Source organism: Mustela erminea, chromosome 2 (assembly GCF_009829155.1).
Source record: "Mustela erminea isolate mMusErm1 chromosome 2, mMusErm1.Pri, whole genome shotgun sequence".
Taxonomy (NCBI): Eukaryota; Metazoa; Chordata; class Mammalia; order Carnivora; family Mustelidae; genus Mustela; species Mustela erminea.
The window spans coordinates 11,190,024-11,209,738 of record NC_045615.1 but is presented as its reverse complement, the minus strand read 5'-3'; the positions used below and the strand labels follow the sequence as shown (position 1 = coordinate 11,209,738).

Sequence of the window (19,715 nt, the reverse complement as noted above, 5' to 3'; positions counted from 1 at the left end):
TCTGTGGGAAAAACTAATTTAAGATTTGGAATAGAGCACAGTTATAATTTTGGTATTATATTTAGAAATTATTCATAATCAAAACTTGAGTAAGCATGTGTTAATTAGATCATTTTGTCAGTAAGTGAATTTTTATTCACACTATGTGAAATTAACCATAAAATTTTCTTTTTCTCTTTTTGAGAGTCAAATCCCAATTTTTTGGAGGTCAAATACAAATTTGAGAGTACCTTTATGATAGACTAAAATAATACTATATAGATCCCCGCTATTTTGTGTTTGTAGCTAGAACAAGCCTGTAATTTTCACTTTTTTTTCCCCTAGATGCTTGATATTTTAATGACCCAATCTATGTGCTATATAAATATTGCCAAGGAATAAGAGTATTTAGAATATTAACAAAACATTTATTTAGAATATTTAGAATATTAACAAAATATTTAGAATATTAGAATATTAACAAAAACATTTTATTCTGTGGCTTCCTAACATTTTCCTGATTATATTGCCTGGGATAATAAGGAAGAGATTGTTGTAGGAGAGGAGGTAAAAATATCACATATGCCCCAGCCAAAGCATTACCCTGTTTTGTAGATGTATTCAGAGGAACACTCTCCTTTGAAAAGTTACCCAGTTCTTAACTTGATAATGGATGGGAAAATAATCCTTTATCCTCCTCCACCAAAGACCTGGAAATAAATCTTCCTTTTTTAAAAAAAATAAATAAAGCTGAAGTATTCCCAAATTTTTTATCTGGCTGCATCTAGTAGATCTAGAAAACACAAAAGCAGGGTGTCAGCAAAGCCGTAAATACCTGAGAATAAAGCATAGCGCCAATATGCGTAAACAGAAATTCTGTCCGGACATGCTAGAGACTTAGGCAGAAACAACCAGAATCTAACTGACTTCAGTTATTTCAGCCATGGACATTTTTTCCTTCTTATATAAACCATTTAATGTTTTGTATTTTTTCTTTGTAAAGGGACTCATGGAAATTTTACTCATTCTCCTTAAGCCTACTTAATATCATACTGACACATGGTTTAAGTGAATAGAATCTTCAATTTACTTTTTTGTTCTAGAACTAGTATTAGGGAGAGTGGCAAGATTGAATGTGTGTCAGGAAAACTCCAAAGGGACTTTTTAAAATAAAAAGAAGGTAACCACCACTGTATGCCCTCTGTTCCAGACTCATTACTGTCATGTCATTTTCTTTGCGGTATTGTAAAGAATGCAAAAAGTAGGAATTAAGATGTCAAAGGAAAATGTTCACCTTCTCAAAGTCAAGTTGGAAGGAAGAGTTCTTAAATCTAAAATGGAAAATGAGCTTCAAGTAGAAGTTTTGGACCACAAGTTGTTTTTGTAGTGGTAAATTCTCCGACGTTAGAATACAAAGGGAAGCCTGGGGAGCTCCATCAGTTAAGCTGCTGCCTTAGGCTCAACTCATGATCCCAGAGTCCTGGGATGAGTCCCACGTAGGGCTCCTTGCTCAGCTCCTCCCTCTGCCTGCCACTACCCGCTGCTTGTGCACACTCTCTCTCTCTCTGACAAATAAATAAGCAAAACCTTAAAAACAAAACAAAACAAAACAAAAAACCAGAAAGGTTGCCTACATGGGGAGGAGAGTCACCAATCAGAGTAAACTCTCAAAAAGCCAGTGCAAGAGTGATGAACAAGTTTAAGTGGCGGACATTACAGAAGATTCCTTGTCCAACTGACCAAGTCAAGGTCTTGAAACAGAGTGAAAGAGTTATGTGATCTCACACAACACAGAAGTCAGGAGTGCTTAATATTGCCATGCAGTGATCCCAGAATGCAATGTCTTTTCATCTCTCTGGTCTGCCTCTCTTCCCAGAGCTTTCATTTTAAGGATGTTAGCAATGTAACTACATATTCCAGCCATCATACCCATACAGAGGGGTGGGAAAGGACTAATCATATCTTTCTGGTTTTCTTAAAAGCAACGGACTTTTCAGCAACATTCTCTCGCACTGCCCTTTCTTGACCTGGACCTCCTCCTGCTGACTGCGCCTCAGGTCTCACTGGCTAGAAATGGGTCACCTGTGGGCCCTTAAGCCAGTCACTAGCAAAGAGAATGGAATTTCTGCAACTGAATGAAATTAATCAGTGCCCACCCTAAACCTGGGGAGATCACCTTCCTCTGTGTTACATGGGAAAGAAGTAGATACAAATGCCAAATAGACTTTTTATTAGAAAAATTTTTTTTAAATGGCATGAAAACGGTGTAGGAAATCAAGGGTTTCCACTATTATGTATCCCCAAATCCAAGAGAATTAAACAGAGTAGATGTATGTGTGTGAAAGACCTGGATCTGGGAATGATATGCTAAGTAGGGTAAATAAATTTTGTGCCCAATATTTAGAGAAGAAAAAGAATATTGCATATACAGTTCTCTAAGGCTCTGAGATTTGAGGTCAAGTGACAAAGCACTAAGGAAATACAATTTTTTTCATAAAGTCTCAGATTGGGCAACTAAGTGAACTTTTGGGGAGATGTGAGAAGCTCGGCAACTGTAGGCAAACAAAAGAAAAGCTACACAATGACTCGCTTTAAAAAAGAAAGCAAATAGCCGCTTGAAAGCCTTTCAGAGATAGTATTTGCAGAAATCTCCCTGAATGTCTACAATCACCATAAAAACTTCAGTCTGTGATATATAATAAAGTATAATGGCTATGTTACTTTTCCCGTTTATGTCTCTGGATTAGGTTTCTGTTATTAGCGGAACGTACCTTGGCTTGGATTACATGAGTAAGCAAAATGGAGGTGAAGGCGGCATCATTATCAATATGTCCTCTTTAGCAGGTAAGGACAAGTATGACATTCTTAACAATTTCCTATTGGTAATTTGGGCCACAAAAATAAATCTTCATTAATAATAACTTCCTACTGATAATTTGGATCACAGAAGTAGATATTCAAAGTACGTTTATTATCAACTCAGGAATCAGCAAGATAATTTCATTTAAAGTTTCAGAAGTCTGACCAGTATTGACAGCGAGTGGTCTAAACTCTGCTTGTCCCAAAGTACGGACACTTCCTTACATTATCTGGTTTCAGTCATGTGGTAATTTCAAAACAGGTGCTCAAAACAGGTGTTCCCCGCCTCTCCCACTGTGCCCCACCTCCCAGCTCCAGTTGTATTTCAGGGGTCAGGTGTGGAGACACCTGTGACAACACCAGAGATCTGCTTCTCAGCATTGTTCTTTCTCCTTCCTCTGGGTGTCATTGTCAGATGGTCCTTAAGTCTCTTTAAACTGCCATCAAGGGAGGCTTAGAAATTTCCTTCTTGGGAAGTTCTCAAAAAACAAATGAGCATTTCCGTTTCAGGGTTGCTTAAAGACAAAATAACATCCCTAAAGTTATTATAGAACCAATCCTACAAGTTTTTCAGGGTAAATTGGTTATTTTTCCTAATGTAATATCTACTTATAAATGATAAGATTTCAATTCTGAGGATGTGGTAAAAGGTGAGAGCATGGGCAAGACTTAGATATTTGGCCTAAGAGAGAGCCACATTTAAATTCTGGGAATCTGAAACCCTAGAGTCAAATTGCCATGGCTATATCTGCACTATTTTGAAATAAAATTATAAAGAAAAATACATAAACAATTAGAGATTTAATAAGAAGTATTCGATATCTTAATAAAAATAGAAATGTAAAAAAACCTGGGGTGGTGATCAAGAGATAATCCTATGGGCTGTGTCTTAAAGCTAGAGGGCTAACAAGGATTGGAGAAGCTTGAATCCTGTTCAGGGAGCCCCTTGCCCTTCTGTCACTGGAAGTACTTCTTTCATTCCCAGGAAGTCTGGAAGCCTCCAGGTTGAATCAATTTAGAACTCTGTTCAAGACATTCTGTTCTGTACAATAAGAGGAGGCTTAAAAAAAAAAAAAAGGAGGTTTATTTGCCTCAGAGCATGAATAAAGATGTGCAATGCAGTACTGCGTTTTAGCCAATAAAAATATTTAAAGGTGTCATCACACTTAACACATTGAACACTTACTGTTTACATGCTACTATTTTAAACATTGTGTGTGCCTTACCTCATTTAATACAACCACCCCACAAAGTGGATTCTGTAATCTCCCTTTTGTAGGGAAGGAAATCCAGGTAGGAGAATCTGAGTATCTTGCACAAGCTTACACAGCAAGGAAGCAGTAAAGCTGGCTGGTATTCCCACATGAGCAACCTGATTTAGGACCTCTTCTGTCTTAACCACCGGGTTATCTAACTCTTCTGTCCATGAGATGGTTAATTTGGCTCTCCATCCGTGATGAGTTTAGCCCAACTGTGAGGTAAAAGAAACTGAATTCCTCTAACTCCATTAAACCAGAGAAATGTACTAGTTATCTTCAAGCCTTCTGGGCACTGCTTTAATTTCAAGACCACATGACTAACCCTCAGTGATATCTTAAGCTTTTGCCCCATTTGACACACAGAGTTAAGCTCTGAAAACATCTGAGGAGCTTACCAAAGGCACAAGTCAAAACACGTCTTTGGCAAGCGCAATTTAAGGATTACAATTAGACGTCCACTTTGCTCTCTTGGCGAAGAGCTTGCTTTATCACACTACCCACCTCTGGGTGTTCATTGGCTTCTACCTGTTTCAGAGTCAACATTGGGAACCATGTGTGGATCTTTCTCTAGTCATGCAGATGAAACTGAATAAAGACAAATTCAACAATAAGATCATTTTGGTTTCAAATTACCTTTCTGGCACTCTTACAATTTAATGAATATCATAGCATTCCAGACTTCTTCTCCACCTACTATGCCTCCCAGCCAGCAGGGTGTCTCTGCTTATAATAGTTGCATAGCTTATCTTTGTCCACTGTGTTTAATTTGGTACCTTCATCCTTATGTAGGGACGTACCCTCCCTCCATAACGCCCGACCTCCATACCTGATGCCTTTATACAGTTTCTTTTTTGTCTCTGGACAACCTGGACAGGCTTTGCCACCTTTCTTCCCACCTGGGCTTTGGCATTAATGTCCTTTAATCTCACAAAGAGGATGAAGATGCATTGCCCTGTAGTCTATCCTATCAGCAAGAACATCTCTTCTTCCCACAGTGAGAGGAGTTTGATAAACATTCAGAGTTTTGTAATAATAGAAAAATATCAGTGAGAACCTCTCTGGCTTCACATTTTCCTCAGAAATGTTACCAACAGTTTTATACCCTTGAAGTCATAGCCTGTTGGGAGAGGTCAGATGACCAAAATGTCTGAGGAGTTGCCAGAGTCAAAGTATTTTTTCCCCTCAGCTTTACTGAGGTATAAATGACCAAATTTCTAGTGCTTACTTCCCCTGTGTTTTCCAAAAGTGCTTTCTGAACTTTCCTTCCTCAGATTTGTTCCTACTTCCCTCCCACTGGTCAGTTCACTAATGGAATAGCTGTGAGTGCTGTTCTACTCTACCAGTCTTTCCTCACAGTCTCTTACGCTGTCAGTAAAACCTTAAGTTGAAACACTGGTTTGGGCAGAGAAGTTAATGAGTAATGACCACTGACGCAGACCAAGTATCAAATGCAATTAATAAGTTTAACAAACAGGAGTCAAATGGAGAGTGATTCCACCGTGTATTGAGGGAAGGGTGTGCGCCAGCCGGGAGCTCCAGAAGATGTTCTGAGCACTGTTGACCACTAGATTCCTCTCTATGAGTTTCTGTCTATAAACACAGTCTGTAAAGCTGCGCTCATGTTGACATAGTCATCCTTAACTATTAAAAAAAAAAAAAAGTTGAAAGGAACAACAAAAGATCAGCCTGAAGTCGGGTTTGATGCCCATCACCTGGCACAAGACATCCCATGAGAGTCAAGTGTGCTTCTTACACAGTTCATTGCTTCTGACAGTGGGAAGGAAGAAGTATTTGTCACAGGAAAGCAATTTGCCTGCTAATCCTTCTCCCACCTGCCTATGTACTTAGCTGCGGAGGTCCTAGTGAGCCCTGGGGGCATCCTCTGTGCCTCTAAGATAACCACTCAGGAGCATTTTGTGAGAGATCCTGTTCGGGTCTCATTTCCTGAGATGGAAAACAGTAAGTAAGAAAACTTAAAAACATTTAGAGTCTTAAGAAAATACTTGAAAAATCATTGATTTTTAAAATACCAGCCCAGTATCTTACTTACTTGGCTATGTTTCATCTAAACTGATATAATTAGCTTGAAGTTAATGTTGAGGTGAATGTGCTAAAGATACTTCTCCAAGGGGCAGCTTCCACTTAAACCTACATTGAGCAAGTACAGAAAGGAGAAGGGGGATGTGAGAGTAACTAGGTAAATATTCTACATGAAGAGCTATATACCGGTATCTCTTATGAGCATGGCAGAACCAAATGGATAGAGTGGCACAGACTTTTTAGACAGAAACAGGATACTGAATTTCAAGGCCCTGGGTCTCCCATGGCCTGAAGAGCAGTAGTGGGACTGGAATGTCACAACAGAGCAGAAATTTCAGGTGAGCTAAAATACTCATCACCTTCTATCATCTCCAGGCCAAAAGTAAAAAGAAGACCTAACATTCTTAGGAAATGTCACGTCACAGGCATTGTGATAAAATCTTGGTTATATGAGTTTTACCTTTGACCAACTCCCTACAACTTATTCCAAACAACTGTATATAACTTGGAAAATGTGATGAGAATTAGCAGTAGTAATAACAGCAGTTTTTATTTTGCCATTATTTTAAGTGTATGCCATAGAGTAGGTGATCCTACATTATCTGGATCTTTACTGGCCAAATGCCAACTGTTAAGAACCTGCGAGCCACCTTTCTTGTTTAGTACTGTCGACATGCTTCATGGTGTCTATTGTGCTGTCTTATGGCTTAAAATGATTAAGAAGGGACAGACTAGAAGGAATCAATAAGAAAGATGAAATATATATGAATTGGTCTTTTGAGGAATGGATAAAAATGTTTAGAGTTTCCTAGCCAGATTAGGCAATGAATAGTCTTCTGGAACTAACATGTATAGATGATTACCTAGATGATTAGATACCTAGGGATTTGGTTCAGATGTAAATTCTGACTCAGGAGGTCTGGGAGAGGTCATAAGATTCTGGTGATAGTCCTTGGACCACACTTTGAGCAACTAGCCTCCAGTTTACAGAGATTCATGGAATGGCTACGAAGTTCATCTCCATTTCCTATGATCACAGCACAGGCAATGCCTGAACTTCTAGGAAGGAGACTTTTGGTGGAACATTAGAAGCCACTTTCCAAGAATTAATAAAGTTAATTATTAACAAACAAAATTGCCTTTCTGGAAAGATTTTTATTGTAGAAGATGTAGTGGTTTTAGGAAGGTTTAGACCACTTTTTATATCCTGTCACACTTTAAAACATGATTTAGGGGCACCTAGGTGTCTCAGTCAGTTAAGCATCTGATTCCTGATTTCAGCTCAGGTCATGATCTCCAAGTTGTGAGATCGAGCCCCACGGAGGGCTCCATGCTCAGCCAGGAATCTGCGTGGGATTCTTTCCCCTCCTTCTCCCTCCCCCTCTGCCCCTCCCACTGTTTGCTTGTGCGCTCACTCTCTCTCTCAAATAAATACATAAAACACGATTTGTTAATGGCAGACATGATACTGAGAGAAAAAAAGCAGCAGCAGATAATGTGTTCTGTTATGTGGCACATCACATAATGGGGAGGTGTCCCCATTACTTTGGTCAGCTTTCTGCACGAACATACACAGATTCTCACCAGTTCTCCCTTTTCTCTCATCTTAGAGAAGTGATAGTTAAAAACAGAAAGGTGAGTACACGGTTTTTTTTTTTTGGATTGTGAAGAAAACATGAAGGGCTCTGGTTCCTGCTTTTTGGCATAGCTGCTAAGCTACCATTTATCATGCAAAGACTGGTATCCTTACTCTCAATTTATTTTCCTAAACTGAATTTCTTTAGCACTTCTGTAATCTGTTTCACATGGCTTCTACCCATTTAAAAGAAAATCTGTTTGGAGGTCCAGTACAATTGTCCTGTCCAAGCAGATTTCAGTTTTTTACACAAGATCTTTTTGAGTTTTTAACTTCTATGAGACATAGGGATTAAAGCTATCTGTTGTAAATATGGGCAGGAAGGATATTAAAGATGGAAGAACTAATGTGGAAATGGAAATTATATTTTTCTAAATGACTTCCTTGTATGTTCTGTAATTGCATATGTAATTTTCAGGTATTTAAATTTTTCTTCGTAATTATCTCATCAGTCAGTGACTATTTGGTGTTATTATCCTGAGTGGTTGTAGAAACGATTTCTCTATTTTGTGGGTAGAATTTCTCCTTCTTTTGATTTTTTTTTCTAAACCTATTGTCATGATAAACAATCCTGTAACTAATTAGACATGTTATATTTTGGTGAGAGTCGATTTGGGATTCTGTAGGTGAACTTTGCACCATTCTGGGTCTAGAGTGAACTTTGTACCATTCTGGGTCTAGAGTTTTAAAGATAAAAGCTTCAGAGAGTTTTAGAGATAAATACCCTATTCTCGACCTTTTAAATATAAATAAAAATGTCTTACAATATTTTTTAAAAAAATGTCATTTCCTTGGAGACTGCCGTCTTGTTGCCACAATCCCTTGTTTTGTTGTTGTTAAGTCCTTTAACATGAAGAGCCTTTAACATGAAGGTATCAATTTGCAAGATGTTAGGAACCCAAATTAATTCCAGCAGCTGGTCATGGAGTTCTAATACTGGCAAAAGTCCCTTGAAGTCAGATGACAGGCACCGATCTAGCAGTTCAGCCAATGAAGGTCTACTCTCTGCCCTGCACCAGGGGTCTTTCCATTAATATGACACATTCCAATAGAAGTATTTAATTTTTTATTTATTTGAGAGAGAGAAAAAGAGAGTGAGAGATAGCGAGCACAGGAGTAGGGGCAGAGGCAGAAAGAGAAGCAGACTCCCCACTGAGCAGGGAGCCCAATGCAGGACTCAATCCCAGGATCCCGAGATCATGACTTGGGCTGAAGGCAGGTGCTCAACCAACTGAGCCAATCAGGCACCCTTCAATATATTTTAAAGACTACTTCTCTATGCCTTGTACTTGAAAGCTACTAAACACACAGATCTTAAATGAATGTACTTCTGTAAATCCTCTTGAATTAGTATTAACAAGAGTCCACGGTTTGCCAGGGTCCAGAAACCAAAACAAGTTAGGACATGGACCAGATTTGTGGCATTTTAATTCAAATGTCAAAATATACATTCTGACAAAAAGATATAATGTGGATAAATAAGTCTATAAAACAAGATTTGGAGATGTTTCATCCTAAGGAAAAATATTTATATAAAATAATAGCAAATTGTACAGCTTATTATGTGCCAGGCACTGCTTAAAGTATTTTATGTAAATTAGCTCATTTGGGACAAAATAATAGCAAATTGTACAGCTTATTATGTGCCAGGCACTGCTTAAAGTATTTTATGTAAATTAGCTCATTTGGGACTCAGCAGCTACCATGATGGCTCTAGTTTACAGAACAGAAACACCTTGGTAGCCCTCACTTCTTCAAAGGTCACATAGATCATTGTGATGGATTCACAATTTGTATTTGGGGACACCTGGGTGGCTCAGTCAGTTAAGTGTCTGCCTTCAACTCAGGTCATGATCCCAGGGTCCTAAGATCCAATCCTACGTCCGGCTCCCCTGCTCAGCGGGGAATCTGCTTCTCCCTCTCCTTCTGTCACTCCCCCTGCTTGTGCTTGCATGCATTCTTTCTCTCAAATAAATTTTAAAAAATAATCTTAAAAATAAAATGTTCTCACTGAAAAAAATTTTTTTTTTCTTAACTCAGCCAGCCTAGCACCCAAAGTCCAAACCACTGTGCTATAGTCCCTCTCGACAACTTTGATTAAAAGGATATTTTTGAGTGGTTAAATAGTATAAGAAAATGTTGGTCATGAGATCTGTTTGATGGGAGCTGTGAAATGAAAATTCAAGTAGAGTGAGTTGGGCAGCAAATGGGAAGCAAGGAGAGTAGAAACAAGGAGTAGAGAAACTCTTTTCAATACTTCGTGTTGTCAAGAGATACAGAATTGTAGCTGGAGGAAAATGTGAGACTATGGGTGTTTCTTATAGATAAGTGATCTTGAGACATGTTCATATCTCAAGGGGTATGACTCTTGTTCGATTTTCTCTTGATAACAGTGAACACTCTAGGCTTCTTAGAATACTATCTTTAATTTCTATGACAGGGTGCCTAACTTGTTTTCTTCCTACCTCCACTGGTTCTTTCTTCACAGTCTCTTTTGTTCAGTCATCCTCCTCTACCAGAGATGGCTGCCACGTATAGTTGTGCAGGTTGTAAACCGCAGAAATTTGGTGGGAGTGGGGGCATAGGGGGTGGGAGGGCTAGGGCACGGCACAATTTACACGACCAAGTTAATGGTGTTTCCAGAGTCATAGCATGCACACCCTGCACAATTCTATGTGCTGACCCTGATTCCCAGCCTCAGAATATATTTTTATTTGAAGCACATAGAAACAACATATATTAATATTGTAGGGCGAAGGTAAGTAACAGAAGTACAGTTGACCAATACTGAAACTAAACCACGATAGCAATAATATTGTGTGTAAAAGAGAAGTGGCTCTTGAGGTCTAATAGAAAATGTTGGATGTCTGAAATATTCAGAAAAAATCATAGTGAAAAATTTTTAAAAAAGCCTTAAAAAAAACTTTCTCGACCCATTTTGTCTTCTTTTCACAATAGCAAACTGAGGTACAGATGGTAATTCTCCACCTGGACTGTCCATTGGCAAGCTGGGGGGAAAATACTGCAGATCACTAACCCACCCTACCTGTTTGAAACATAAGAAGCAGCAGTGAAAATCTATATGTATAGGAAGATAAAGAAAAAAAAAAACCTCTATTTAGCTAAGTTAACTATGACTTGCTTAAGTAATTGAAAAAAAGAATTCTCTTAACTTATAATACCCTAAAAGTAAAAACAATCCAGATATCTATCAACAGATGAATGTATATGCAATTGATGGGTATATCCTTACAGTGGAATACTTTTCAGAAAAAATGAAGTTATTAATATACACTATAGCATAGATAAAGCTTCTAACAATTATTCTGAGTGAAAGAAGTCAGACCAAAAGATTTTATAATATATGATTATGTTTGTATAATAAACTACAGTGACACAAAGCAGAACCGTGTTTGCCTAGAGGGAGGGGGAAAGCAGAAGGAAGAGACGACAAAGGGGCAAGAGGAGACTTTTTGGTGATGGAGATGTTCATTATCTTGATTTCCATGAAACCATTATCATGGTTTCATGAGTGTATACATATGTCAGAATTTATCAGACCCAATGCTTTAAATATATAGAGTTTATTGTGTGTCCATTATTCCCCAGTAAAGCTGTAAAACAATTAAAATGGACACGATTTCTGAATGTTTGATACTGACTTATACAGCCTTTGAGCTAATATCAGAAAAGGAAAGCAATGCACAACTAGACATTTTTCAGGATGTCAGTGAAAATGTCATTATAATGTTAATAAGATTCATAAAGGCAAGTGCCACTTTAAAAATGCAAACAAACTTTTCACATTCTGGTCACCTCTCCAATTGTACCTTTAGAGGAATGTCTATGTTTTGTGCTTGCTTCTTAAATGGAACCACCTCATTTGATTTATTTCACTTCTGTGACACTTTGAACTAGCATGGGTTCAGAAGTTCAGTGCCTTCACACAAGTAACAAAAATTCATCCTAAATTCATCTTTGACAACATTTATGAATGGAGTCCTTATGCTTTTTGTTTCGGTGGCTGCGCCAGCATATCTCTGATGAAGGGTCATTCTGCATTTCCTGCCATCCGTGAACACCATTCTTCAACCAGCTGCCTTTGTCTTGTAAAGTTTTACAGAGAGGCAAACAGCAAGGAACTTAGAAGAGCACGCAGCCCCAATGCCTGGCTGCGCCTACTTTATTCCCTTTGTCCCCAACCCCGAACACACCTGTGTACCCTGTGCAGGCATCATAAATTCTTGCTGACTGACATCGATGAACTTAATTAACTCACACATTTTACTTAACCTAAGAAACAACAACAAGAGAGAGCCACACAGTACAGTCCTTTGAGATCACTGGGTGGACGCGCTATGTGTGATCTACCGTCCTCAGTGATTTAAAGTGCTGTTGAGCAAACATACTTTATAAATTGAGACCTGGCAGGCACCCAGAGAGTGGTTAAGGTCTGCATTTATTGCTGAACTTTGGCATAACACACTCAACAACTGATTGGTGGTGCTCTGGGACTGGTTAGCTGGGTGGAGATAAACATGTCTCAGCAGAATAATTTAGTCTTATTAGCGTGACATTTGATATTAATAACATTATAGTAATCAGAGATCACTATTTCTTGACTCAGAAATCACCAACTAGAAAAATGTTAAAATGAGTTAATGGGGGAAATTTGTTAAAAACTGAAATGTACAGATGGCTCTAATTTAAAACCTTGCTGTTCATCATGGAATTGACAATGATGAGAAATAAACTAGATAGTAACATTTCAGTAAAAGGTCTTGCCTATTGTTTTGTGTATTTTTGAGGGTTGGGCGAGGAGGTAGGGGGGAAGAGAAGCTACGTGTGTTACAATATTACTGTTTCTGCAGGCCTGGAATTTAATCATACATTCCAATAGTTACTATTGTGTATGTGTGGAAAATTAAACCAATTCTGAAATTGCTTGAATTCTGTTAGAGCACATGATTATGAAATGAAACAAAATAGCATCATACATCTTTATTTCTGGTTTTCTTTCTTTCTTTCTTTCTTTTTTTTTTTTTTTTAAATTTAATTTCTGGCTTTCTTTACCTGAGTCATGGACAAGAAGAACTAGGTATCTTTTACAGATCAGAATCAAAAGCAGTTTCTTTGAATTTTCTTAAATACTTTAGAGGGATCATCAGTACAGTCAGTGATGGGGGAAATGCCTACTAATTCATAGCAAAGAGAAGTCCTCTCCACGTCTCTTTTCTAAAATTTACACTTCAGCCATGTGGGAGTTTTACAAAATGTAGAATAGATCCTTTTTAAAAATCAAGTCTTAAAAACTGAAAATTGGTGGTAACTTACTGGGTTTAAAGGTGATTCTGCTTATGTTTCAGATAACATGTACTTGTCTCGACGGAGGGTCATGGAAACAGACGGACTTCCATATCACTCTTGGCTTCATTCCTAGGCTGTAACTTACACGCCATCAATTCTGGCCAATATAGTAGAGATCATGGAAGGAAAAATGTCTCATAATTATTTTCGTGTATTTTGTAGAATAAGTTTCAAATGGAACAGGCACAAATTACTCAATCGTGTAGCAATTATTGGATTTTTGTCTGCTTATTTTAGTTAAATTCTTTAAATGTTTTGTTTGTTTCAGGGCTCATGCCTGTGGCACAACAGCCTGTTTATTGTGCTTCAAAGCATGGCATAATTGGATTCACACGCTCAGCAGCGGTGAGGATCTAACAACCGAACTATCTCTTGTTCTCTTTCTGTGCATATGTGAAAAATAGGTTCTAGAAAGCAGAAGGAATAAATTCGGAATTCAGTGCATCTGGTTTAAAGAGAGAAAAATAAATTATCCTATAATTGTGATTATAAAAATGGTTTTCAGATCCCATCAAGGAGCAAATGAAGAAGAGATCTTTTAAGAATGAAGTCCCTAAACACAGATATGTTATTGAAATTTTCCTCAGGGTCAAAAAAAAAAAAAAAAAGGAAGGCACTCTTTATTTTTAAAATTGACTCCAAATGTAAAAATTGTTAACTTCAGGCCTTCTTGAGTAGAATATGTATTGTGCTCTAGATATTACTTATTGTTGGAGATAAAATGGCTAGCACAGAGGGATGGGACTGGAATTTACCAGAGAGAGTACTCAAGGATGACGTCTCCCTGGGGCCTAGGGTGACAGGTGTACAGAGCTAAGAAAAATAGTGTAGGCCTGATTGACTACATGCAATGGTGGCATGAAGTAAGAATGCTTGCCTTTTTATTAACTGAAAAAGGGGCATTTTTGAATGGAACCTGAGGAGCAAGGAGAGAGTCAGAAGCAGAAGCTAGACAAAAAGCAGCTTATGGACCACAGGAATGAGCTTAGATGGATTCTAACTGCAGCCATCAGCAAATCTTTGATGCTAAGGAGTGACAAGATCAGGTTTCCATTTTCAGAAGACCGTTCTGGCTATTGTTGAGAGAATGTATTAGGACAGGTGTAGAAGAAGATAGAACAGTTTGGGGAATCTCTGCCATGATTAATCTAGGTGAGACAAGAGAAGGGCCAGACAGAATTGGAGAAAAGATGAGGATAGAGAAATTAGATGCATGAATGGTAAGTGTTCAGTCAAAAGGAAAGATAAGCAGCTCTCATGCTCTTAATTCAAATTTATTGGAAATTTTTATTTACTTGCATAGATTTAATCTTTAATTCAACTTTTAATGAACACATAAATGTATTACAAAACAAAATAATCCTGATGAGCACTGGGTATTATATGCAACTAGTGAATCACTGAACTCTACACCAAAAACTAATGATGTACCATATGTTGGCTAATTGAATTTAAATTAAAAAAATAAAACAATTTTTAAATAGCAGAAATTTCCTATTTACAATGACAAGAATGTAAATCTGTACCATCAATTCTCATTATTTTTGGTAGTTAGCTCTATAAAATCACTTACGAACACTGCATCAGAGAATATTGAACTGTTGTTCCTCAGGGAAATGTGGGGTTCCTTCGAGCCTATGCTCACAGCATCTTGACCAATCAGTCCATACATAGCCTAGTCTTACATATATTTCTATGTGAAGACATGTTACTTAATATGCATGGTGTTCATTATGTAATATATGAACATGAGCAACAGTATTTATACCTCATGCCTGAAGGAACCTTATTAAATCATGAATTTCCTCTGTATGGCACATGACAGCCTTCCCTTGCTTGGGACCACTATGCTTGGGAGGCGTTTTAAGTAGCAAAGTCACCAACAGAAAGCACGAAAATGGGAAAAACATAGACTGAATATATCACAAAGAGGACATGTGTTTATAGTGTAAGAGCTGAAACAAGGGCATTTTTTTGATCGTGGTTGGAACATTTGCTCTGTGCTCATCCATAAACGACCCCAAGCACTCCATGACTGTTGATTTTAAGGGTTACAAAGAAACGAATCCAAAAATAATTGACTACATTTTGTTTTATAAATAGTTCAAATAAAATCAATAGGTTGAATGTGAGCCAAGAAATGCTAGTCTGAAGATGCTTAAATTGTCCTCTGCATAGTGCATATTATCAGGAGTGTCTTTAGAATCAGAGTCCCAGACTTACCCCTAACAGTATTTTTTAAGGAAATATTCTCTTGTTATACAATCTTTGAAGGCAAACCTGAGATACTAATTTCTGAGCCTTGGCTTTTTACGTTTCGCTTCCTGCAGAGTTCAGTAGATAAGAGCAGCTTAGATAATCAAGTATTTTCAGGAGTTTCCCAGAAATATTGATTTTTAAAGAATTAATTATCTGAGGCTTTCAGGAATTAATTTAATGCTTTAAGTATGTATTCTTTTATTTTCTGCTACCAGTCAACCTTAACATTGTCTTTGTTAGATCGCTAGAAGGATATCTGACTAGTATTTTTCACATCAGAGTCTTTGAAATGGTTTTAATTATCAGTGTGTCCCATGATATACATTTACAAAGCAACTGAAACCTGCAACCTTCTACTTCTGATCCACAGATGGCAGCTAATCTCATGAACAGTGGCGTTAGACTGAATGCCATTTGCCCAGGCTTTGTTAATACACCCATTCTCGAATCCATTGAGAAAGAAGAAAATATGGGACAATATATAGAATATAAGGATCATATTAAGGATATGATGAAGTTCTATGGAATTTTGGAGTAAGTAAAACTATACCAATCTTCCTTTTTATGATGGAGCAAAGTACTATCTGGACATAAGCAATAAAATGGGAAAAAATAACCCTTTAAATTTGAGAAACTAAGGGTGCTTCAAAGTGCTGGTTTGGCAGACACACTAAAAAAATATTTTTTTGGGTGTCTGAATAGAATGTTTACACATTATGAATTCCAAGAAACAGAGCATCATAATGCCGTTGGCCATAATGAGATATTTAAAAAAAAAAAAAAAAAAACATGGTGTTTAGTTGCCTGTGGAAGTTATGATACCTAATTTGACTAAATTCCAAGCAATATTCACATTTACTTCTTGAGAAATTTCATATGGCCCCCTAGCTTCAACCGTTTTCCTAAGAAATGGTTTCTCAACACACGTATTTGGCGAACAGTGTCTGAGCTCAAGCAGTTGGTTTCACAACACAGAGTCATAACTGTCATGACAAAGGAATCAGACCATCACCTGGGAGCAAACCATGCCTCTACCCCGACCATAAACTTATCTGTCAACCCATGGATACCTCAATTTTCTCACTTATAGACTAGAAATAATGCTAAAATAGCATTTTTGGAAAGTCCGCAAATACATTGATATGTGGAAGGTTTTTAAAAGAGCAACAAGTAGATAATAGATGTTCAGTTAATGTTTTCTATAATTCCTCACATTTCTATTTTGATACCATTTTTATCTGGTAAGCCTAAGATCTACTATAAGATAAAGATGAGAAAATAATCATTTTCTTAACAATAAATATAAGTTCATAAATTCTTCCTGTCAGAATGGCATGGAAATCTACCACTCAGTTTATCATCTGATTTAGTTGATATCTATCTAGCTGACTAAAATATGGAGGTAGCCATAGCTTCATGATATCCAGTTCCCTATTACATGTTAAAGGTAGATTTTTTTCAAAAACAATTCAAAGTGTAGTGATAATTATGCCTTCTGTTGGGTTTTTAAAAACCAATGTTTCCTTTATTTTTAGCCCATCAATGATTGCAAGTGGATTAATAACACTTATTGAAGATGATGGTTTGAATGGCGCTATTATGAAGATCACAACTTCTAAGGGAATTCATTTTCAAGACTATGAAACGACTCCATTTCATGCAAAAACTCAGTGAACATCTTACATATCTGCCATAACAAGAACAAATGACTTCTATTAGACTATATCTTCATTAGAATATAGCTTTTTAAATGAAATGTAATTGTGTTATTCTCTGAAGCTTTCTTCCATGCATTTGATATTAACTTTATTTCTAAATGATTATTTAGGTATTTGGATAAAAATCAGGAACTATCAAAAATAAGGATGTGAACCAAAGCTAACTTGATCTTTATAGTCCATGTAATGATTGAAACAAAGAATATCCAAGGAATATTCTGCATTTCAGAAAATGTATTTAAATTTGTGGTACATAAACATTAATGTTTTTCAGAATATCATTTTAAAGGAGATACTTGAATTGTTATTTAATCAATCCAGATGTAAAAATCTCATTTTGTTTTTATGTTTTCAATTGAAAAAAGAGAAGCTACCTAAAATGGCAAATTTTTAGTAACAATAACTTTTACTTATATTCCATCTTTTGGCTGAACATTTCAGCTCTTTACAGATGTGGCATATTTTGGGACCAGTAGTTAAAGAATAAACTACAGTGTGAATATATCCCAAATGAGGAATCTGATGTATGGGAAAATGACAAAGTAACTGGCTGAGATATTGATCCACAGTTCAGCCTCCCATCTAGGAAAACAATTTCTTTCCTGTTTGCTTACTTTAAGAAATTTAATTTCCTCCAGAAATCTCAGGAATGAAATATTTAACAGTTATAGCAAAAACGGTAGTGCTCTTAAGATATTATATTTAAGATCACCTCATTAAAGAAAAAAAATACAAATGTAACATTTTTCAGGTTACTTCATTTGTACCAAGTTCCATAGTGCCTAATTTTTAATAGAACTCTCTTCTTTTTCTAATCTCCAGAATTTAATTAGTATTCTATATATAGCTATTGAGGAGAAGAAATCAATTTTTCCACAGCCTCAGTTGTAAATGTTTTTGTGTGCTCCAAGTCATAATAACAAGAGGTAAAGATAGCCTGTGAAGTTTTGCTATTTTCCCAGTCAAGTATTTTCAGAAAGGATCCGTAAATGCATCTGCTTTGGGTAACATTATTTGCAAGCAATTAATGCCAAAAATAGTGAAAGCACAAGATTTCCAAACCAATCATTTTTTCATAGAAAATTGTATAAGTGATTCACTCTGCCTGTTAAGTCCAAAGGTCCCATCTTGGAGCAAATGGCCTCCATGTGAGAGACTCATGAGGATTTTCTAGAGACACCGGAGTGTTACCATCACTTGCTCTGTTTTAATTCTGCCATAGGGAAATACTGCCTTCACTTTTTAGGAGTAATTTTAATAAGAATAACTCCTGTCCAGAGTTTCACATAATGTATTTGAAAAGCAACAATGAGCATCTGTGAATGCCTGATAGAGAAGGGTTATAATCCTGCGTGAGCTTGTTCATACATTGTGGTGGCAACTCATCAGGGAATAATACAGGCATGTGGCAATGCCACTTACCTTACATATTTTCCTACTGTAGTGTTAACCGCTGTAGCTAAAACTTCTCATTTATAGATGATTTTCTTGTATGGGCACCCTTTAGTATACTCTGTGCTTTGAATGGAATTTGTTCCAAATCAGTGAACTCTGCAGACATTTAAAATCAAATACGGAGTAGAACTGAAAAAAAGGGAGCTATGTTGTAAAAGTTTATTTTACATTAAAATGTATCTGCTATAAATAGCTTTTTAAATAAATATATACCATTATACAATATCTCTGCATACTGGTTGGGAAAAAAAATTAAATTTGGGGGAGGGGAAGCCTTAATTTCTTTAACTGTATTTTTTCAGTGAAAATTCTAATGTAAATAATATGGTTTTTTTTTTCAAATGTACTTTTCTTAATAAATGGGGAGTTCCCAGAACAGCCTAACTAAAAATATGTGGACAATGAAATAAGATTAAGACTTGATAATGGCATTGAAATGTCCAACAAACTTAATTTTTGTATCCAAATAATTTCAGATACTTACTGTGCCATTTAAAGTTTAAGTGACTGTGATGATTTCTATTTTTCTTCTATCTGTTCACAAGTTGAGGCTACTGAAGAGGTCTGAGGATGTAAATTTTTAATAAAATTCAGTGATTTCGCATACTAAATATCATCTGAAGGGGAGCTTCTTTCTCACATTTGAATTTCTAAAGGTGAATTTACTCATGCACTGACGGGGTGGGGGGTGGGGGGTGACTGTCTACTGGGTCACAAATGCTGGCTTCAGTCTTTCATCTCTTCCCTTTTGTTAGCTTCCCTCCTAGGCAGCTCTGTCCATATGATGGCTTCAGGATCGATAGCCAGTTTCACCAGCTTTCAGTCTGGCAGAAGTACTTGTTTCTGACAGCAGATCTCGTTGGCCTTGTGTAGGTTATGTACTGGGTACTGAGACAGTCTGTGTGGTCAGAGATCATTCTGCTTGACCAGAACCAGATGACATGCCTCTCCCAGAGGTAGTGAAAAAAGAGCATTGCGGGACAGGAGAGGTGGGCAGGAATAATTTCAAGTGGAAAATTACGCTGCCATTACCAAAATGTGGGAAAACATGCTGAGCTAACAAAAGCAATAGAGGAAGACAGAGTGAACAAGGATTAGTAATAACTTAATCTCTTGGATAAATCTGTGAAGACTGTTATGGTT

General features: G+C 37.0%; 1 protein-coding gene across 1 annotated transcript in view; it reads left to right on the top strand.

Annotated features, from left to right (window-relative positions):
* The window catches only part of HPGD (15-hydroxyprostaglandin dehydrogenase), a 29,011-nt gene extending 9,828 nt beyond the window's left edge, over positions 1-19,183 (top strand). Inside the window, exons 4-7 of the mRNA XM_032332236.1 lie at positions 2,727-2,823; positions 13,409-13,485; positions 15,770-15,933; positions 16,935-19,183. Coding sequence (XP_032188127.1) covers positions 2,727-2,823; positions 13,409-13,485; positions 15,770-15,933; positions 16,935-17,073 — 477 coding nt within the window. The 3' untranslated portion in view covers positions 17,074-19,183. The remainder of the gene's footprint in view (positions 1-2,726; positions 2,824-13,408; positions 13,486-15,769; positions 15,934-16,934) is intronic.
* The last annotated feature ends 532 nt before the right edge of the window (positions 19,184-19,715 follow it).